We start from the raw sequence: 24,101 nt of genomic DNA, 5'->3' as shown, positions 1-24,101 counted from the left end.
GAACAACAACATCCCTGTTATATGGATATTCCTATTATAGCTAAGGAAGCAGAGGCTCTGGGGTAGAGTAATGGGCTTACCATCACACAGCAAGCAAGAGGCAGATCTGCAGGAAGACAGATTGTTCAAAAGTCCTGGGCTTTTTTCTGTTACTGCCTACTGCCTCCCTGGGAATTTCCCAAGTCTCCACCAACTGAATATAAGTGCTGGCCCAGAGTCAAACTACATTTGCTTGCTAATTTCCCCAAAGAATACACACAGGAGTAAATAAAAAGGAAAGCCAGCCCAGTACCAACTGTGAACTGAAGATAAGAGAAGACCACAGGCCAAAATCTGGGAGGAATTTCCCCTAATTGCCATGGTCCTGGATATGAATGTGGAAAGAAACCACCAGCTATATATTCCACAAGAGGAAAACACAGTCCTAAAGAAGTTGGGAAACCATGCTAAATAGCCCCTGTGCCCTGTGACCAATACTAGGACACTGGGGAAAATGGATTAGAAAAAAAGTTAGCACAGTACTTTTAAAAAGATAATGAAGATCAAGGGAAAATAAACATTATTCTGACTGGGGTGGCAAGGCAGGGGGGTCAATAACTGAAAAAAAAAATCACTGTTCAAAAAATGATACCTTAAAATATCCAAGAGGATATGCTCACTATGAAATAGAAATAGGAAGCTAGAGGAGAAAAAAGTTGAAATAAAGAAACAGAAAAGAAAAAAAAATGTTAAGAAACTCAAAAACTAATTGCAAAATTAAAATTACATTGAAGGTCACACAGGATTAATATGCAGAGGACCAACTTCAGATTTTCTCACAGTTAGGATGGAAAAGGAATGAAATAGGAAGAGAGAAAGTGACAAATAAGAAGAAAGAGAACAGAAGTTCATCTTAAGAATTGTATGTTGCACAGGCAGGAAAACAAAACAATAAGAGAAGAAGCAATAATTAAAAAGATAATAACAGAAAACAGTACTGGGTGGAAGAAAGGCCCAAGTTCACATATTAGAAGAGCTCCCTGAAAGCCAGGCAAAGTAATAAAAAGACTCATTCTGCACAACATAAGATTTTACATAAATAAGAAAGATTATAAGCACTGGGCAAAACAAAACAGGTTCTCTGCGAGGGATATAATCAAGCCACCCTCCAAATTCTTCCCTACAAAGTACAAAACACAATGGACAGACAGCTAAAAGTATATCCAGTGATGCATTCTGCCCATCATTTTACTTAGAGGAAGATTGTGGTGGGCACCATTTATAGTGTACCCAACAGCCACTTAACCTGCCATCTTCCTTTCTTAAAGAAACCTGATTTAATTCAGGAGAACAATAAGTTGAGCCCTGAGGGTAGATCATTACAGATTTAAGCTATTATATTCATCTCTGCCAGGTAGGTACCCATCTTCTCAGCCTCCTTTGCAGCTAGCAGTGATTTTTGTTTGGTTGATGAAATTTAAAGGGAAAACCTTCCAGAGCCTTCTGAGAAAGTCTTTTCTTTGTAAGAAAGAGAATCATTCTCAGAAAAAAAAGAGCTTTTGCTGCCATCTCCACCCCATTCCTCATACAGTTCTGGTGTCCAAAGCTGTAGCAGCCATCTTACAACCAGCAAGCAACATGGATGAAGATGTGCTTTCAACAGTCTGAGGATGACGGAAAGGAAGACTGAGACTCAGAGACCTGGGCTCACATTACTGAGCCTCTGTCCCAATCTGACAGCTCACTCCAGACTTCTTACTTCTTACCATTGTCTACTATTTAATCTAGGGTTAGGTTTCCTATTCTTTATAACTGAAAACATTATGAATGTGTGTTAATAGGAAAAGCACAGAATGGAAGTACACCATCATCAGTACATCAATAGGCTAAACAAAATTAAACAAGTTTCTCAAATGAAGGCAATATCAGAGTTTTTCCTAAACTAATGGACATTCAGAAAACGAAGATCATGGCATCCAGTCCCATCACTTCATGGGAAACAGATGGGGAAACAGTGGAAACAGTGTCAGACTTCATTTTTGGGGGCTCCAAAATCACTGCAGATGGTGACTGAAGCCGTGAAATTAAAACCGCTTACTCCTTGGAAGAAAAGTTATGACCAGCCTAGACAGCATATTAAAAAGCAGAGACATTACTTTGCCAACAAAGGTGTGCCTAGTCAAGTCTATGGTTTTTCCAATAGTCATGTATGGATGTGAGAGTTGGACTGTGAAGAAAGCTGAGCGCTGAAGAATTGATGCTTTTGAACAGTGGGGTTGGAGAAGACTCGTGAGAGTCCCTTGGACTGCAAGAAGATCCAACCAGTCCATCCTAAAGGAAACCAGTCCTGAATATTCATCGGAAGGACTGATGTTGAAGCTGAAACTCCAATAATTTGGTCACCTGATGCAAAGAACTGACTCATTTGAAAAGACCCTGATGCTGGGAAAGATTGAAGGCGGGAGAAGGGGATGACAGAGGATGAGATGGTTGGATGGCAAAATCAACTCAACGGACATGAGTTTGAGTAAACTTCGAGAGTTGGTGATGGACAGGGAGGCCTCGTGTGCTGCAGTCCATGGGGTCAAAAGGAGTCGGATACGACTGAGCAACTGAACTGAACTGAATAGACATTATGAATCACCTAGAGGTGACCTGCTTGAAATAGGAAGCATTTCTATAATTTATTTGACAAAGGAACTTTCATTTTCCTTCTAGGAAACATCTGGAAAAGTAAAGTTCTATGTAAAATACTATGAAAAACATTAATAGGATATTGAGGTTAACATTTTATCACCCAAGAACTATATATTCCACCATTTTTCTTTCATGGGCAAAGTTAACAAAAGGATATCTTTAAGTTTGCAGAGGGCTTGGAAAACATTTTTCTTGAGTAACTCTCTGATCCCTAGTATGAAAAATTACAGTTCTCCAGTCAACTGAGAAATGAATTACAATTAACAATTCAAATATAAGAATTTTAAAGGATAAAGAAATGACAATGTAAATAAAACCATTTAGAAAAATTAACTGTTATAAGTGTAGTTACAAAAGTAAACACCAAGACCAAAAAAATATTCTGGGACAAGAAAATTTAATGATTAAAGGATCTACTTAATAATAATGGGATTTTAGCCTAGGCAGCATTTTGTAGATTTGTTTCTCCCTGCTATTCCCTGCCAGGTACAACTATAACCTGTGGAAATAATGTAAGATATAACCAAAGGAGAATTCTCGCAAGGTGCTAAGAGGAAGGTGAACAAGTCTGGGAACCAGCACTGGAGGAACAACATGGGGCAGGACATTTTAACCTTCACCCAATGGAAGAAAGCAACCCATATCTGACATTTCCTGTCCCTAAATCTAGCAATAGAAGGTAGGCTCATTCCTCCCGCAGACTGAACGGGAGTCCCTTAGACCACACCAAGAAAGCCCACAAAGGGCCACGGGGATCTACTGGGGGACCCACTAGATAAGCAGCCATGGGAAGTGCTTTCCTTCTCTGGCAGGCTTGAAATTCCCCTCAGTCATGGTGATTAACAAGGGAGCCTCAGCAAGAAGGATCTCCACCCAAATAAAGGCGGGACCCAGGAAACCTCTGTCTTCATGGGTTGGAGACTCTTTACTTCTGCCCAGAGATTGAGGGCAACAGCAAAATGGATCTCATTGTAGATTCACTGGATCAAATGGATCACAACAAGCACCTGGCCTGGGGAACACCGTTTGGTCCCCAGAGGCAGAGGAGGATCCCACCACAAGACATACTTAGCTAATGAAGCCTCTCCTTTCCTGCCTGAACATCTCTTTCCCCAAGAAAAGACACTTGTCAACCTGGCCTAAGGACATTTCCTTTCCACTTCTTGAGCAACACAAGGAGGGCCCAACCGGGGGCTCCTATAGCATCAGATAAACTAAGTTGACCAAAGTATCATCCCAAATGCTCTGAAATGAAGGTGTCATCAGAGCCATGGCCCCCCAAAAATGTAAGACAGGATCTACATGTTAAGCCTAAAGAGGATGTTGTTGTTTTTGTTTAGTTGCTAAATTGTGTCCGATCCTTTTGTGATCTCATGGACTGAAGCACACCAGGCTCCTCTGTCCGTGGGATTTCCCAGGCCAGAGTGCTGGAGTGGGTTCCATTTCCTTCTCCGGGGGATCTTCCCGACCCAGGGATCAAACGCACATCTCCTGCACTGGCAATTGTGTTATCTACCACTGAGCCACCAGGGAAGCCTAGAGAGTATGATTATCTACTAAATAAATCTTTAAATGCTAAAATATATTAACATATAGGGCAAAAATTCTAGCTTATAATAGGAAACTCCCTATCATATCAAAAACCAAGAAAATCACAACCTAAATGAGAAAAGACACTCAACAGACACAAACACTGAGATGAATCAGATGTTGGAATTACCTGACAAGGATTTTAAAGGAGACATCATAAAAATCCTTCAACGATCAATATCAAGCTTTCTTAAAACAAACTAAAAATGAGGAAATCTCAACAAGGAAATAGAAGTTTTAAAAAAAGAACCCAATGAAAATTATAGAACTGAAAAATATAACTGCAGAAATAAAAAAGTTGCTGAACAGGAGAGTAAAGTAGAGAAGGCAGAGGTTAGAATCAATGAACTTGAGGATAGGTCAATAGAGTTCACACAATATGAACAGTAGGAAAAAATAAGACTAAATGAAAAAAATGAAAGAAACTCAGGGACCTGTGCAACAATAAAAAGGTTACAACACTCATCTGAGTCTCAGAAGAGGGATCACAGAATGATAAACAAAGAATGATCAAAGAAGTGGCTAAAATTTTCCAAATTTGGTAAAAAAAAAAAAAAATAAATAAACCTACAAATTGAAGAAGTTAATCATACCTCAAACTGGATGAACCCAAATAAATCCATTCTAAGACATTTCAGAATTAAAGTTTACAAAATTAAAAACTCAGAAAAATTCTGGAAAGCAGCCAGAGAGAGATGATGCATTACCTACAGTGAGAAAACAATTCAGATGACAACAGATTGCTTTTCTGAAATCATGGCAACCAGAAGGAAGCGGCGTAACATTTTTCAAGTTCTGAGAAAGAAAGAAAAACAACTATCATCTGCAGGACACAACTGGAAAAGTTATCCTCTCTAGGAATGAGGGCAAATCAAGAGAGTCTCAGATGAATAAAAAGTAAAAGAACTTGCTGCTATCAAATTTATCTTTGAAGATTGCCTAAAAGAAGCTCTTCAGACAAGAAAAGAAATGATGAAATAAAGAATCTTGAAGAATCAAAAAGGAAGATGGGATGTTAAAAAGAATAAAAATATCTTAGGTCAATACAATAAACTGTTCTTTTATTCATGAATTTTATAAGCCATATTTAATGATTGGGACAAAATTATAATACCATCTGATATTGATATTTCAAAGTAGAAGGCAAAAGAAGTTAAATGTAAGTACCGTCTTCCCAGTCCACTCAAAGAGGCAAAATGTGGATAGCAGTAGATTGTGAAGACACAAATATGTACTGTAATACCCAAATCAACCACTATGAAAACTATACAAAGAGATACACTCAAAAGTACTACAAATAAATCAAGATGGGATTCTCATAAGTGTTCAAGAAACCTGCAGAAAGATAAGAAAAGCAGAGGAATAAGGACTAAAACAAATACAAAGAAAACAAATAATAAAATGGCAAACATATACTTCAATAATTAAATAGGAATGGTGAAATTACAGCAATCAAGAAACAGAGATTGACAGGATAGGTAGAAATACAGCCCAACTGTATGCTGTTTACTATGCAAATATTAATTTTAAGAAGCAGGAGTGGCTATATTAATATCCAATGGTGTAGATGTGAGAGCAAGAAAGTTACCAGAGGGAAAGAGAACCTTACATAATGGTAAAAGGATCAACTCAGCAAGAGGATCAGTAAAAGTACATATGATCTTAAATATGGACACAACAAAAGAAAACAAAAAGAGCCTCAAAATACATGAAATAAAATGGACAGAGCCTGAAGGAGAAATAAATCTACAGTCATAGCTGGGGACTTCAGTACCACCCCTCTTAGCAAATTACAGAACTGCTAGAGAGAAAATTGGCAAGTATATAGAGACCTAAACAGCACAAACAACCAACTTAGGATCCAATTTACATATATAGGACACTCGACCCAACAACAACAGAAAGTAAATTTTTAAAGTGCTCATGGAAATTTCACCAAGACATACCATATCTGAGACTATTCAACAAACCTCAAAAATTTATATAATTGAAATCACAGAGTTTGTTCTCTGATCATAATGGAATAAAACTAAAAACCAGTAACAGAAAGATACTAGGAAAATCTCTAAATACAAGGAAATTTAACAATACATTTCTAAGTAATTTATGATTTTAAAAGACTATAAATAAGAATATGGAGAATTGAATGAAAGTGAAAAGATAACATGAATCAACAATCAAAGTTCCTAGAAAAAGAAGAGAAAAACAAAACAAATAAAAAATCCAGAACAGTCAGAAAGAAGGAAACAATAAAAATAAGAGTAAAAGCCAATGAAACTGGAAATGAGAAACTGATACAGAATATCAATGAAACAAAAAGGAAAGCGTTGAAAAAATGCAAAAAAATTTGCAAAACTCTAGCAAGAGTGCCAAAAAGTAGAGATTTAAATAAATGGAAAGGCATATGTTCATGATGGGGAGACTCAATATAATAAACATGTCAGATCGCCCCAATTTCATCTATAGGTTTAATGTAATTCTATCAAAATCTTAGCAAAGTTTAGTAGATATATACAAACTTATTCTTGAGTTTATATGGAAAAACTCAGACTCTTAGAATAGCATAAACAATCTTGATAGCAAGACTAAAGTAGAAGGAATCATGTACTCGGTATTAAGGCTTATGATATAGTTACAGTATCAGAATGGTGTTACATTGGCGGAAGGATAGACACATATACCAGCGGAACAGAATAGATGCCCAGAAATAGGACAAACGGAAGAGGATATATGGATGGCGCATTACCGCCGGAAAAGCTTAGCCATCAGGGAAATGCAGACTGAACTATCACCACATTCCTAACAGAAGGGCTAAACTGAAAACACTGACAACACCAGAGCTAGTGAACATTTGGGGGAACTGGATCATTTCACATATTGTTGGTTAAAAGGTAAAACATCCCTGTCACTCTGGAACACAATTGGCAGTTTCTTATAAAACTAAATATGCTATTGTTTTATGATGCAGCAACTGCACTCAAGGGCATTTATCGTCAGTTCAGTTCAGGTCAGTTCAGTCACTCAGTGGGGTCCGATTCTTTGAGACCCCACGGACTGCAGCACTCCAGGCTTCCCTATCCATCACCAACTCCTGGAGTGTACTCAAACTCATGTCCATTGAGTCGGTGATGCCATACAACCATCTCACCCTCTGTCACCCACTAGCATGTATCCTAGAGAAATGAAAATGTATGTTTACACAACAACCTGTACACAAATGCTAAGAGCAGATTTATTCATTCATAATAGTCCAAAACTTTAAACAGCACAGATGTCCCTCACAGGTGAATGGTTAAATTAAATGTGGTACATCCACACCATGATATATTCACCAAAAGAAAAGAGCAAACTACTGATACACACAACAACTTGAATGAACCCAAGGATATTATGCTGAGTTAAAAAAAAGCCAATTCCAAAAGGTTACATGATTCTACTTATAAAAATATCTTAAAGTGACAAAATCTTATGAGCTAAAAACTGAATAGTGGTTAGCTACAGTTAGGGATGGGGGGTAGACGTATGAGAGTATGATAACACTGTTCACTATCTTGAATGTGGTGTCAGATACGCAAAACCTCCACATCTGAAAAAACTGTCGAGTAGCGAACCTACACATACATGAACATGAGTGCACATAAAATTAGGGAAATAGGAATATGGTGAATTTTATGAATGTCAAAATCCATTTATGATAATGTACTATGACCTTGCAAAACGTTGCCATTGGGGGAAATTGGGTGGATCTTTCTGAATTATTTTTTAACACCACATGTGAATCTACAACCATTTCAATAAAAATGTTACAAAATCAGAATATATAATACCAAGCTATATTAACAGACATTGAGAAGAGAAATGAGAGAATAAATATAAGCCAATTTTTTCTTTAAGGAAATGTCAGAAGTTCTTTATTCCTTTCACTTTACTATTCAGAAAATGTAATTTAAAATACATGTTTCATAAAGGTAAAAAATCAGGAATAGGAATTTAACAAAAAGAGCTATCTTTATGTTTAATTTAGAGGATGAAGCATACGAAACAGTAGAGCAAAAGACAGAAAGCAAAGGACACAGATGAAAAAGCAAAACTACATGACAGCTGAACTGTGAATACACGTCAGTTATAAACCGGGGGATTAAGCCACTTTATTTAAAGACAAATTCTCTCAGATCAGCTTATAAAGACAAGTCTGACATTATGATTCTTATAAAGAGAGGGACACCTGAAAAAGTAGAATTTTTTTTAAAGGAAAGAGGATGGCTAAGGAAATAACCAGTAAAACCAACAACAACAATAACAACAAAAAAAAAAGACAATGAATTGAGGTTAGTGTTAATATCAGAAAAGGAATATTCAAGATAAAAATAGTGGATGGGCCAAGAAGGTTATTTGTAGATATGAATGGTAATAATAGATACATTATGGAAATGACACTATTCTATTTAGTGACCAGCTCTGCCTCCAGAATAAAGCCTGTACCTGTGCCCTTCTCACTACCTTAGTTGCTCCCACCCTAGTGCAAGCCATCGACATGGCTCTCCTACTTTTGAATAACTTCCTGAGTCCCCATCTGCATTCTAAGCCCCTATATTCCATCCACAGTGGATGGAATTATCACCACAGCAGTGGTAATGTTATTTGCATGTAAATCAAAATATACCCCTCCATTGCTTAAAATACTCCAAGGAGCACTGCTTCTATATAAAATCATATCCACACTCCTTGTCTTGATGGGACCTGAGACAAAGAGTGCTCCCATAAGTGTCAATTCACTCCCTCTCCTTTTTTAAAATTTTCAAAAAATGTTTTAGCCGCACTGCTCAGTATGCGAGATCCTAGTTCCCCGATCAGGGATCAAACCAGTGCCACCTGCCGTGGAAACGTGGAATCTTAATCACTCCACCACCAGGGAAGTCCCCCATAAACTCTTTCTTAAAGAACAACAAAAAGGAAGTGAAAGTCGCTCAGCAATGTCTGACTCTTTGCAACCCCATGGACTATACAGTCCCTGGAATTCTCCAGGATAGAATACCAGAGCGGGTAGCCTCTCCCTTCTCCAGGGGATCTTTCCAACTGAGGGATCAAACCCAGGTCTCCTGCAGTACAGGTGGATTATTTACCAGCTAAGCCATAAGGGAAGCCCAAGAATACTGGAGTGGGTAGCCTATCCCTTCTCCACCAGATTTTTCTGACCTGGGAATCAAACCTGGGTCTTCTGCATTGCAGGCAGATGCTTTACCAACTGAGCTATCAGGGAAGCCCAATAGCTAAAAAAAACAAAAAACAAAAAACCTTAATTTAAAAATCTGGGACCATGGCTGTCCAAAAGAAAGACTACCATTTCCAGGCATGCCTTGCTGCTGGGTGTGGCAACATGACCAACTTCTGGTCAACCACATGACTAGCTTCTGGCCAATTGGACATAAATAGAAGCCACATATGCAGCTTCTTCAAAGATTTGTGCTCTGTTTCCCTTCATTGGCTTTCTGATAGGTGCATGCAGATGTGGACATAAGCCACATGGTTAGGGTGATACTGGAGGATTTCAGAGTAATGAATCAGATGCCGGCAGAGAATTGAGGAAGGGTGATTTCTATTTGCTTCTATTCTGTTTGTACCACTGTAAGATTGGTTTCAATCACATTCTGCTGAATGTATATCCCAACATAGGACCTATAGTGTCCCACAAAAGCTGATCTTTACACAGACATCCCCAACCTCATCTCCTACCACTTGCCCACCAAGCTCTAGTCAAGTTTGTCCCTCCTCAGGGTCCTAGAATTTGCTGTTGCCTCCCCGTGGTGAACATTTACCCCGGAGGTTGCAGGCTGGTACTTCCTCATGATTTTAAGTGTAAGTTCAAACATCATCTCCTCAGAGAAGTCTTTTTTCAACACTCTATTTAAAGTTGTGTAGTACCTAACCTGGGGATTCCCTGGTGGAAAAAAAAAAAATCCCCCTATTAATGCAGGAGACCGGGGTTTGATCCCTGGATCAGGAAGACCCCCTGGAGAAGGAAATGGCAACTCACTCCAGTATTGCCTTGAGAACCTGATGAAAAGTATGAAAAGGCAGAAAGATAGGACACTGAAAGATGAACTCCCCAGGTCGGTAGGTGTGCAATATGCTACTGGAGATCAGCGGAGAAATAACTCCAGAAAGAATGAAGACACTGAGCCAAAGCAAAATCAACACTCAGCTGTGGATGTGACTCGTGATGGACTGAAGTTCGATGCTGTAAAGAGCAAGACTGTATAGGAGCCTGGGATGTTGGGTCCCTGAAACAAGGCAAATTGGAAGTGCTCAAACAGGAGATGGCAAGAGTGAACATCGACATTTAGGAATCAGCAAACTAAAATGGACTGGAATGGGTGAATTTAACTGAGATGACCATGATATCTACTACTGTGGGCAAGAAGCCCTTAGAAGAAATGGAGTAGGCACCAATAGTCAACAAAATAGTCCAAAATGCAGTATTTGGGTGAGGTCTCAAAAATGACAGCATGATCTCTGTTTGTTTCATGGTAAACCATTCAATGTCACAGTAATCTAAGTCTATGCACTGACTAGTAATGCTGAAGAAGCTGAAGTTGAACAGTTCTATGAAGACCTACAAGACCTTCAAGAACTAACACCCCCCAAAAATGTCCTTTTCATTATAGGGGACTGGAATGCAAAAGTATGGAGTCAAGAGATACCTGGAATAACAGGCAAATTTGGCCTTGGAGTACAGAATGAAGCAGGGCAAAGGTTAATAGAGTTTCACCAAGAGAATGCACTGGTCATAGCAAACACCCTCTTCCAATAACACAAGAGAAGACTCTACACATGGACATCACCCGATGGTCAATACCGAAATCAGACTGATCATATTTTTTGCAGCTGAAGATGGAGAAGCTCTATAAGTCAGCAAAAACAAAAAAGGAAGCTGACTGTGGCTCAGATTATGAACTCCTTATTGCCCGATTCAGACTTAAACTGAAGAAAGTAGGGAAAACAACTAGACCATTCAGGTATGACCTAAATCAAATCCCTTATGATTATGGAGTGGAAATGACAAATAGGTTGAAGGGATTAGATCTGATAGAGTGCCTGAAGAACTATGGACGGAAGTTCTTCACATTGTACAGGAGACAGTGATCAAGACCATCCCCAAGAAAAAGAAATGCAAAAAGGCAAAATGGTTCTCTGAGGAGGCCTTACAAATAGCTGGGGAGAGAAGAGAAGCAAAAGGCAAAGGAGAAAAGAAAAGATATAACCATTTGAATGCAGAAATCCAAAGAATAGCAAGGGGAGATAAGAAAGCCTTCCTCAGAGATCAATGCATAGAAATAGGGGTAAACAACAGAATGGGAAAGACTAGAGATCTCTTCAAGAAAACTAGAGATACCAGGGGAATATTTTATGCAAAGATGGGCACTATAAAGGACAGAAATAACAGAAGCAGAAGATATTAAGTAGAGGTGGCAAGAATACACAGAAGAACTATACAAAGATCTTCATGACCCAGGTAATCACCCAGGTGATCACTCACCTAGAGCCAGACATCCTGGAATGTGAAGTAAAGTGGGCTTTAGGAAGCATCATTATGAAGAGAGCTAGTGGAGGTGATGGAATTCCAGTTGAGCTATTTCAAATCCTGAAAGATGATGCTGTGAAAGTGCTGCACTCAATATGCCAGCAGATTTGGAAAACTCTGCAGTGGCCACAGGACTGGAAAAGGTCAGTTTTCACTCCAGTCCCAAAGAGAGGCAATGCCAAAGGATGTTCAAACAAAGAATGTTCAAATATACTGCACAACTGCACTCATCTCACACGCTAGCAAAATAATGCTCAAGATCCTCCAAGCCAGGCTTCAACAGTACATGAACCGTGAACCTCCAGATGTTCAAGCTGTTTTTAGAAAAGGCAGAGGAACCAGAGATCAAATTTCCAACATCCGCTGGATCATCGAAAAAGCAAGAGAGTTTCAGAAAAACATCTATTTCTGCTTTATTGACTATGCCAAAGCCTTTGACTGTGTGGATCACAACAAACTGTGGAAAATTATTTAAGAGATGGGAATACCAGACCACCTGACCTGCCTCCTGAGAAATCTGTATGCAAGTCAGGAAGCAACAGTTAGAACTGGACATGGAACAACAGATTGGTTCCAAATAGGAAAAGGAGTACATCAAGGCTGTATATTGTCACCCTGCTTATTTAACTTATATGCAGAGTACATCATGAGAAACACTGGGCTGGAGGAAGCACAAGCTGGAATCAAGATTGCCGGGAGGACTATCAATAATCTCAGATATGCAGGTGACACCACCCTTATGGCAGAAAGCAAAGAAGAACAAAAGAGCCTCTTGATGAAAGTGAAAGAGGAGAGGGGAAAAGTTGGCTTAAAGCTCAACATTCAGAAAACGAAGATCATGGCATCTGGTCCCATCACTTCATGGCAAATAGATGGGGAAACAATGGAAACAGTGACAGACTTTATTTTCTTGGGCTCCAAAATCACTGCAGATGGTGACTGAAGCCATGAAATTAAAGGCTCCTTTGAAGAAAAGTTATGACCAACCTAGACAGCAATATAACAGCATATATTAAAAAGCAGAGACATTACTTTGCTGACAATGGTCCGTCTAGTCAAAGTTTTGGGTTTTCCAGTGGTCATGTATGGATGTGAGAGTTGGAATATAAAGAAGGCTGAGCGCCGAAGAATTGATGCTTTTGAACTGTGGTACTGGAGAAGACTCTTGAGAGTCCCTTGGACAGCAAGGAGATCCAACCAGTCATCCTAAAGGAAATCAGTTCTGAATATTCATCAGAAGGACTGATGCTGAAGTTGAAACTCCAGTATTTTGATTACCTGATATAAAGAAATGACTCATTTGAAAAGACCCTGATGCTGGGAAAGATTGAAGGTGGGAGAAGGGGATGATAGAGGATGAGATGGTTGGATGGCATCACTGACTCAATGAATGTGAGTTTGAGTAAGCTCTGGGAGTTGGTGATGGACAGGGAAGCCTGACATGCTGTTGTTCATAAGGTTGCAGAGAGTCAGACATGACTGAGCAACTGAACTGAACTGAATTGGCATTGTCTTTCTTTGGGATGGGAATGAACACTGACCTTTTCCAGTCCTGTGGCCACTGTGGAGTTTTCCAAATTTGCTGGCATATTGAGTGCAGCACTTTCACAGCATCATCTTTTAGGATTTGAAATAATTCACCTGGAGTTCTATCACCTCCACTAGCTCTGTTCATAATGATGCTTCCTAAGGGCCAGTTGACTTCGCATTCCAGGATGTCTCGCTCTAGGTGAGTGATGGTTACACCATCATGGTTATCTAGGTCACGAAGATCTCTTTTGTATAGTTCTTCTGTGTATTTTTGCCATCTCTTCTTAATATCTTCTGCTTCTGTTAGGTAGGTCCATTCTGTCCTTTATTGAGCCCATCTTTGCATGAAATGTTCCCTTGGTATCTCAAATTTTCTTGAAGAGATCTCTAGTCTTTCCCATTTTGTTGTTTTCCTCTATTTCTTTGTATTGATCACTGAGGAAGGCTTTCTTATCTCTCCTTGCTGTTCTTTGGAACTCTGCATTCAAATGGGTATTCCTTTCTTTTTCCCCTTTGCCTTTTGCTTCTCTTCTTTTCCCAGCTATTTGTAAGGCCTCCTCAGAGAACCATTTTGCCTTTTTGCATTTCTTTTTCTTGGGGATGGTCTTGATCATTGCCTCCTGTACAATGTCACGAACCTCCATCCATAGTTCTTCCGGCACTCTATCAGATCTAATCCCTTGAATCTATTTGTCCCTTCCACTGGATAATCATAAGGGATTTGATTTAGGTCATACCTGAATGGTCTAGTGGTTTTCCCTAGATGGTTGTATGGCATCACTGACACGAGGGACATGAGTTTGAGTAGGCTCCAGGAGTTGGTGATAGAAAGGGAAGCCTGGGGTGTTGTAGTCCATGTGGTCACAAAGAGTCGGACACGAGTGAGCAACTGAATTGATCTGAATTGTGGATTTTAGAGGATTCATCAGCCAGACCCCAAGAAGTCTCCACTGGCTCCACACCTGCCTTGTTTCTTTCTCTCCTCCCTCTGAACGTGAACGCAAGATATTACCCTTACTAGACCCAGTCCTCTTTTAGATAACTTTGAATGAAAATTCTATGCTTCCCTGAGGTCGACAGTATATTCATATTACATACAGACCCTGTGTGTTAGACTTTTAAGTAGATTAAAGAAAACAACTTTACCTGTAACATGGGAAGATTCCACTGGACATAAGTATTAAGTCACTGGTGCCAGGAGTTTCCTGGATATGACCAGTGACTTTTTTCTCTTTTTGCCTTAAGTCACCTATCAGCCCTACCCAATCACAAAGCTGAGAACCCATTATGAATTTATTTAGAAGGGATATTTAAAATTAGTTTCAACTTATTATTTTTCTTCTGATTATGAAATCAATGCAGACATTCTTCTAAAAGGTGAGTTTTTGATATACTAACTGGATATAAGGTGACTGATACATTGCGGAACTGCAGCTGGCCTCAGGCCTCCTGTGGTTTCTGGAACAAGTAGCCACCCAGCTGCTTGGGGTGACCATTGCTTCTTCAGAGGCTTTGCCTGAATTCTTTTCCTCCAGGCAGATGACAGTCACCATTTTGATTATAAACTTTTAAACTCTCATGTAAATTTTGTGTACTTTATTTACCATAGCAATGAATACCTGTACTAGAAAGTCTAATCACTTTTTTTTTGGCCACTGAAAACAGTTGTTTTACAATGTGATTTTGTTAATTTCATTGAATAATAACATAGTAGATCCTATGGCCTAATTGTAGAAATTTCAGAAACTACATACAAGGATAAAGAAAATTTACATTCACCTCTATTCCAAGTCATAATAATTAGTATTGTCAGAATTACTACATTTTCCCCAGTTTTTGTCTCTGTATGAATATAAATGGATATACAATAGTTGTAGGACAAGGATGTAATTATACGGTAAATTAAAATCTCTAGATCGTAGAGTGAAAATATTATTTTTAAAAATTGCACAATATTCCATCTTTTTAAGCGCATTTTTCTACACCTCTAACTAATTTCATATGACAGAGTCTTAGATGTAGAATTATTTTTAATTATAGCGTTTAACGTTGGAAAAGTTGTAGAAAACTATCACCAAATAGTTTTCAAAAAAGTTTTAAAATTTACATTTCTACTGGTAGTTTATGAGTTTGCCCATTTCCTCTCACTCTTGACAGCACTATTATATGTTTTATTCTTTTCCAACTTGATAGATGAAAACTGTTATCCAATTACTATTTTAGTAGATATCCCTTAGATTTCTAGTGAGGTGGAGAACTGTTTTAATGTTTGTTTAAAGTAAAGTATCCATCAATTGTTATTTCTTATCCCACTCATCTATTATCATATCTAGAGGTTTCCATATTGTTTTAGAAATGCTCTCCACATATACCTTAGTCTATTGCTGTATTTTTTCCTATTACTTTTTAAACTATTTCTTTCTTTATTTATTTGGCTGTGCTGGGTCTTAGTTGCAGCATGCAGGATCTTTAGTTATGGCATCTGGGATCTAGTTCCCTGACCAGTGAGAGAACCCAGTGCCCCTGCATTGGGAGCAGGGGGTCTTAACAAACCCTGGACTGTCAGAGAAGTCTCCCGATTACTTTCTGAAACATGCTTTCAATAGTTTAATAGTTTTTATTTATGATTCTTCTGTTGCTTCAATGCTTAGAAAGGCAATTCCTACTTAGAAAATTAGTTACATATTGACATGTAATTCCTCCATCTTTTAAAACAGTTAAAACGTATACTGTTATATGGACTAAAGACCAATGAAACTTATAAGTATGGGTAAATGAGGGAAAAACCCAAATGACCAAGGTTTGAAACAGACCAATAAGCCTTACTGGATGCCTGCCCCATGTGCCAGGATCGCTGAAATCTCAGTGGCTCTCAATCTTGGGTGAGCATCAGAGCCACCCGGAGGGCGGATTGAACCCAGACACCAGCTCCACCCTGGAGTTTTTGATTCAGTGCTTCTGGGGTGGGGTCCAGGTGTCTGCATATCTAACATGTCCCAGGTGATGCTGATGCTGCTGGTTCAGGAAGCAGACTCTGAGAACCTCTGCTGAGTTTTCCATGCTCCATATTTCACAGGCAGTAAAATCGCTTTGGGGATTCAAGCATTCGCTGTCAATATAACAGGCCTCGTGACAGGCATGGCTGCTGAAAGCTATTTGGTTCCTAAGATGATTAAGAACAGCAGCTTTGGATCCCAAACTCCGATAGAGTGGCACGTTGACAAAATATTGAGGAGAGAACCATTCTGTTGGTGCCAGATTTGATGTAAGAAGCGACTCTGCCTGCTGGAATGCAAGTTATCCATAAAAGAACAAAAGTCAAAATCCTGGTATTTTCTAGGTCTTTGTCACATGCAACAAACACCTCATGTGAATGAACATAATTTCTTCTGTCTCACTTGCTTTCCCTGCAAGTTTTATCCAAGGTCGACCTCACAGGGCAGATAATTTAGTTTCACAGATGAAAAATCGTAGATACTTCATAGTTATTTGACTAGCTGGGGACTATATTTACTTTCCTTTCATCTTCCTTTTCTGATTATACAAGTAATGCATGCCCACTGTCAAGCTTTTGAAAGATACAGAAAGATATGATCACTCATCATGCTATCACATATGGAATGTCACGTCAATACTCTGACATATTTTCCCCAGTTCTTTTATGCATAGAAGATTTGGCATCATATTGTACCTGGAGCTTTCTGGAGTGTTTCTTTCCTGTGCACACAGCTGTGAGATAAACTAGACCTATTTGAAAACAGGCAAGTAAAAACTCACTCTGGAGCATGCACAAAGAGCAGGAAGCCCTGTGAGTTTCTTCGTTCTTAACCTCCAGCCCCAAACCTGTTCCCACGCATCCAATGCCATCCACTGAACAGATCCATTTGCTTAAATATTGATGTATTTCATTTCTTAAATCAGAAACTGGAAATTAGGGACTTCCCTGGTGATCCAGTAGTAAAGGTCCACCTTGCAAATGCAGGGAACTCAGGTCTGATCCCTGATCAGGGGCCCAGGATCCCACATGCCTCAGGGCAACTAAGGCCCATATGCTTGCAACTGCTGAGTCCACGCGATTTAGAACTTGTGCTCTTCAACCAATACGCTGCAGTAAGACCCAGCACAGCCAAAAAAACAAAAACAAAACTGTAAATTAGTCAAGTCTTAGTGAAGTTTGATTATATGTAAGATAAAAATGTGAGCCAAGGAGCCAAGGTGTTCCACCTGTACCTTCTACAGGTACAGGTAAGTCCCGATGGTAAGACACCACTGGCTCCTCTCCTAGCTAAGGGTGGGACTCATCTCTCTCTCTTTAAAGGGAGAAGAGTTTAACAGAAGTGCTGGTTGGACCTAGATCGCCAGAGCTGCATGATCTCCCGTGATGCTGGCCATTACCTCTGCCATTTGGTCATTACCACAGTCTGCGAGCTCATGGCAGAACACAGCTGTGCACAGTGCTGGAGGTCATGGAGGAGGAAAGACGAGGGGCTGTTGTGGGGACTCAGGTGAACCCGAGATGCAGATGCTTCACAGCATGGGAGCATCTGTTGCATTAGACACCTTCTTGGGTACAAGTGGCCTCGTGGTGTGTGGTGCGGGTGACTGGCAGAATAAAGTGACTTTGAGGATGCTGCTGCTCTGCAGTTGCAATGGAGTTGAAGTGTTGAGCATGAAAGCCCCCCCCCCGCCCCCACCCTGCATCTGGCCCTCTCAGCTCCTCTCTCCCCTCCCCTCCTCTCCACCACCAACATACACCAAGTTCTGCTCAACTACATCACAGCAGTAACAGCCAACGCACACGACTTTGATGAATAAAGGGGAAGACAATAAGAATTCCACAGGTTATTATTTGCTACATCAGAGAGAGGTTCTGAACTGGCAGCCAAGAAACCTGTGAGCCTCACACCCAGACTAAGTACCCAGGGAGGACAGACACTCTGGGGCATGGCCCTCGTGTTAGTAGCCAATCAATTCCATCTTCACTGATACCAGTTTCCCGCAAAGAGCCAGGGGCTCAAAACTTTGGGGATGAGCACTAACTGATAAATAGCCCTTTTTGCAGAATCCCATTTGATTTTCTTCTCCCCTTGGCCCTGTAGGCTAGAATGCCAGGAATGAGTGAGCCCTGGAGAGCAGACTTCATTTGCAAGGTGAGCCTAGGGCCTGGTGGGCTCACTTCTCAGAACACAGAGAACATCATGGTCAGTTTTCCTCTAAGATAGGGAGAAACCAAAACCTGAAGAAAATGAAAGGCCGTGACAGCAGTGTCAGGCCAGGAAGCTGAAGCCAAATTACAGCCCCATTCCCCGTTGTGGTCGCCGGTCTCCAAGGCAGTCCTCAATGACCCCTCCTCTGGGGATTCACTGGGAGGGGTCCTCTCCCTCCACTGAATGCAGACGCGCTTTGTAACCAATAGGATTGAGGTATAGTTGAATTACAGTGTTGTGTCCATTTCTGCTGTAGAGCAAAGTGACTCAGTTATACATATATATACATTCTTTTTCATATTCTTTTCTATTGTGGTTTATCATAGAGTATTGAATATAGTTCCCTGTGCTACACAGTAGGACCTTATTGTTTATCCATTCTCCCCTTACCAGTTTGCATCTCTAATACCAAACTTACAATCCAACTCTCTCCCACCCTCCTTCCCCTTAGCAACCACCACTCTATTCTCTGTGAAGGACTGTCTTAAACGTCTTTTGTAAAGCCCATAGTGACTGTTAGACTACAGGGTAAGTAACAAGTTCTTACTAAGTACTTGTTGGTTGTATGCAAGATGATAGCAGATTCAGACTAGAGGTACACTGCCAACTGCAATCCTTAACTAGATGAGAGAAGTTTCATTGGTTAAGGGAAAAGACACATCAAGAAATTAAAGAAACCACCCTGTGTTGGAATGGTATTTTACATGTCTAAACTATAATTCAATTTAACTTGACAAATTATACTCACATTTTAAAAGTAATTATTGATGAGCCATTCCCCAAATTCCATAATCACAAAATAATATTCACATTTTAAGACTAAAGAATATAAAGAAATGACTTATAGCACATCAAAATAGTTCGAAGGTCATTGTTACTTGGAATTTCTAAGACAGCTTGCAGATAGAAACAGAAGCAAATTGAGAAGTATCAAATACAAATTTTGAGATAAAACCATTCTGTCCTCTTGAGACATAGGATCCAAACACACAAGGCAATTATATCATCCTTTCAGCCAGGACCTCCTGAACCGGGAATGGCAGTGAGCACAGGTAATACCAATATGTCCTTCCTAAGTGTCTCCACGGAGAAGGCAATGGCACCCCACTCCAGTCCTCTTGCCTGGAAAATCCCATGGATGGAGGAGACTGGTAGGCTGCAGTCCAATGGGGTCTCTAAGAGTCAGACACGACTGAGCGACTTCCCTTTCACTTTTCACTTTCATGCATCGGAGAAGGAAATGGCAACCCACTCCAGTGTTCTTGCCTGGAGAATCCCAGGGACGGGGGAGCCTGGTGGGCTTCTGTCTATGGCATCCCACAGAGTCGGACATGACTGAAGTGACTTAGCAGCTTAGCAAGTGTCTCCAGGAAAAAAGCTTTTGTGAACCAGAAGAGGAGGAATCTCATTTCTCCAAAATGTAAAACTATTTTTGAAATAAGGAATAAATAGGGAGATATTTCACTCTTCCAAGACTTAAATGAGTATAGTTTTGATACCTGTTTTCAGGGGACCTAGTATGATCTCAACTTAGTTGTCCAGTTCAAGAAATGTATGTCAGTTGAGCCCAGAAGAGAGCTTCACATGCTGAACAGAAGCTCAAGAATTCACAGTCAAATGTGAGTCCCAAACCCATGTTTCCTATCAAATCTAATCTTTAAACAAAATCTTAACTCACCTGCCAGAATATGCTGTCTATTGTGTTTCCAAGAAAACCATCGCGACCTTCTGAAGACACCAGTTTGGGGCCAAGAATGGTCATGAATTCATCAAAATCCACCTGGCCATCCCCTGGAAGGAGAAGATATAAGTATGAGTTGAAAAGTAGCTGAAATTGACCTACCCAATGTTTATTTCATTATTTCACTGGAAATAATGAAATAAACATCTCTGAAATAAAATCATGGAATAATTTGAAATAATGAAATAAACATCTGGGAGTAGATGAATAAAATAAACATGAAATAAACATCTACATCCTTTTCTCCACAGCATGACCTTGATCAATGAAGAGCTGGAACCATTTCTGAAAACTGTGCAACACTCTTAAAATACCAAAAGACAACCGAGAAACTGGCAACGATTAGTACCTCCAATACCACCTATCCCTAATCATTTGTTAGTATTTATGTCTAAATCTCAACCAACACCTCCCACAACCTCACAGGTACTGTAATTGCTGGACCCCAAGTTGCCAAGCTGTACAGGAGAGAAATCACACCTTTATCCCAATCTCTTCCTTCATACTGGTCAGTCACACATAAATTTAGTCATCAAGTCTTACTGATTTCACTTGTTAAATATCTGTAGCTGCACTACCTTCTTTATTAACTCAATTGCTAGTCCAGTTCCAAAAACATTGTGGTAGGAAAATGCTTCCAAGAATGAATGTTCTAATAATAATTACAGTATTACTAGTAAAATGATTTTGTCCTCACATTCTCACCTCCACACTCTCTTCCACACAGTTGAGTTTACTTCTCCCAAAGCCTATCTGATCCTGCTTTAAAAACTTCAATGGCATCTTTGACCAAAAATAAGGAAACCACCTCAGAACCCACCTGCCTCAAGTCCCACTATACCTTTTGATACCTTTTGCTCCCCACCTCTGCACAAGATGCTATGCTATTTCAGAGCTCCAGACACAGCTCTGTCCACACTGTTCCCTCCATTTGTCTACTGGGTGATCTCTAACTTGTTTCATAAGATGAAGCTGAAATATCATGTTCTCTTGATATTTTTCCTGACCCTTTCTCATCTCACTAGACAGAGTTGGGCAAACTTCTGTTTCTCCTACTAACTTAATGTGCATCTGTTTAGAACTGATTACCCTCTATCTCAGCCACTAATGTGCATGCCTTTCTCTCACCTAGATTGTTAGCTCTGCAAGGCCAAGGACCCAGCCTGAAATGTCTCTATATTTGACACCATGGTGGGCATTCAAAGTGCCCTTAGAGAATGAATGATATCCCTTGCTTGTACTTTCTTTGCTCAGTTCAACATGTATCGGAACTTCCATGCTAGAGCTGACACTGGCCAAGTGAACTTAGGCCAACTTAGACAAAAGCAGACCTTCAGGGTCTGAGCCCCCAGGATTCATCAGTGTGGCATTCTGCACGGACTGCTTGGGACGGTGTCTCCACCAAGAGTCACCACACCTTGGCCCCAGGTGAAAAAGACAGCCCGGGTGGCTGCACACAAGCTTGCCAAAGTGCAAACATATCAGTCCACTCCCAGAGTGTAATAGCCTTCCATGAGCCTTTGCTGAAAACCTACTTCCAAAATTCAAGCAGATGTCATCATCAAGATGTCAATAATTCGGAAAAAGACAGTCCAGGAACAGATTCCAGTGTAGATGAAACTTCCAAGAGGATAGGAGAAGCATGACAAGTCAGTGGGAAAGGGAAGACTGAGCCACCAAACGGGGTGGGGCAGTCCAAGGACTACTGAGAAAGGGATGTACCTCTTACCATTCGACAGGATGAAAGGATCCAAAATTTCGCCCTGGCTGGTCATCATCAGCTGACAACAAGTTGGCATCTTGCCTTTCAAACTAGCAAATACTGCTTAAAAGAATACTGTTCAATGCTGGCAGAGATGCGGAGAAGACAGGAGCTCTCTTATGCATCCCTGTGTGCTCATCCTCAATACTGACTAGCAGGACTCAAGACGCTGTGTCCTGCTGGTTCCTGTTCACTTAATAACTTCACTTTTAAAGAAAAAGACAAAGCGAGGAAACTACCTTACATGCAGTCCAGGATGTTTACCCAAAGATATATCATCCAGTATTTGTGAAAGTAGAAAGCTGGAGGAAGCTGAGACTGGCCCAGCCTTGCTGGTATTCACACTGAGTTAGCACCACATGGCTCCCAGTCTAGGACAGTCACACTTGTTATATTCATGCACTAACCCGCTGCTCACCCCAAGTTGCTCCTGCTAGTCAAACCTGGCACTGGGGACTTCGCTGGCAGTCCAGTGGTTAATAATCAGCCTGCCAGTGCAGGGGACATGGGATCCTAGCTCTGGGGACTGACATTCTACAAGCCACGGGGCAGCTAAGCCCCTGAGCCAACTACTGAAGCTGGAGTGCCCTAGAGTCCATGCTCTGCAACAAGAGAAGCTACCATAATGAGAAGCCTGCATGCTGCAACTAGAGAGTAGCCTCTGCTCACCACAACTAGAGAAAGCCAGCATGCATCAGTGAAGAGCCTGTGTGCTGCAACGAAGGGCTGCTGCTGCTGCTGCTAAGTCGCTTCAGTCGTGTCCGACTCTGTGTGACCCCATAGACAGCAGCCCACCAGGCTCCCCTGTCCCTGGGATTCTCCAGGCAAGAACACTGGAGTGGGTTGCCATTTCCTTCTCCAATGCATGAAAGTGAAAAGTGAAAGTGAAGTCGCTCAGTCGTATCCAACTCTTAGCGACCCCATGGACTGTAGCCCACCAGGCTCTTCCATCCATGGGATTTTCCAGGCAAGAGTACTGGAATGGGGTGCCATTGCTTTCTCTGAATGAAGACCTAGTGCAGCCATAAATAAATAAACATAAAGCTGGTGCTAGATGGCCAAAAAGTCTCAGAGCAGAAGATGCTTTCTCAAAAGAGAAAAAGTGTCACCTTCAGTGAGATGGAAAGTGATTCTTAGGGGACAAAAAATATCTTAGGCCTTACAATCGTTAGTGGCCCTCCTAAGGTCACAGAACATAAAGAGACATATGCAGACTATATCTGTGCTATTAAAATGCCATGGGGTCGGGGCAACTAGAGAAACAAGTGTCTTAAAAGGCACCTGAGCAGGTGAGTGGCAGAACAAGGAGGAGGAGCAGGACAAGAGGAAGAAGCAGAGAAGGAAGAGGAAGTAGTTTGAGAAACACTAGACTAGATAATGTCTCAAGTACAGTAAGTCCCCTCCATGCCAATCGTCAAGTCGTGAACTTTCAAAGATGCAAATGTGCATCTAGTTCCAGCAAGGAGCCAGAACCTGTTCCATCAATGTCAGGCATGAGTGAAATTGCAGCTTGCCCTCCGTCTCCTGACAATCCTTCAGTTCCACCATCTCCCACCTCCTCTCCCTCCTCCAGTTGGTAACCCTTGATGCCAGCCCCTGGATGCCAGCTGTTGTGCTGTACTAGTATAAGATGAGAAATGTTTTCTTTATTTTTTTGTGTTGTTTTTTATGTATTAGTTGTGTGGAAAGTATTATAAACCTATTATAGTATAGTATGATATAGCTGATTGTGTTAGTTGGGTACCCGTGAACAAATTAGACTTAAGAATAAACTGGACTTACTAATGAAACCTGTTCATATGTAGGGAACTTACTGTACTATGGTTCTCCTTCCAGGGACCTCCTTCTGAGGTGCTGGTCTAGTAACAGTGGGCATCATCCCAACCTTCTGTCACCCAGGGCAACGGTTCATAAAGGTTTAGAAGCTCGAGGGTGTGGATCATTCTTTTACAAAGACCTCATAAGACTCTTATCTGAAATACATCCACTGGGCTGGGTCATACAAGCTTCTGG

At 40.6% G+C, this 24,101-nt stretch overlaps 1 protein-coding gene across 1 annotated transcript in view; it reads right to left on the bottom strand.

Moving 5' to 3' along the window:
* The window catches only part of CALN1 (calneuron 1), a 414,134-nt gene that overhangs the window by 155,978 nt on the left and 234,055 nt on the right, over window positions 1–24,101 (bottom strand). Inside the window, exon 4 of the mRNA XM_018041016.1 lies at window positions 20,264–20,376. Coding sequence (XP_017896505.1) covers window positions 20,264–20,376 — 113 coding nt within the window. The remainder of the gene's footprint in view (window positions 1–20,263; window positions 20,377–24,101) is intronic.

The sequence above is a fragment of the Capra hircus genome, chromosome 25 (assembly GCF_001704415.2).
Source record: "Capra hircus breed San Clemente chromosome 25, ASM170441v1, whole genome shotgun sequence".
Classification (NCBI taxonomy): Eukaryota; Metazoa; Chordata; class Mammalia; order Artiodactyla; family Bovidae; genus Capra; species Capra hircus.
This window is presented reverse-complemented; position numbering and strand designations above follow the sequence as displayed.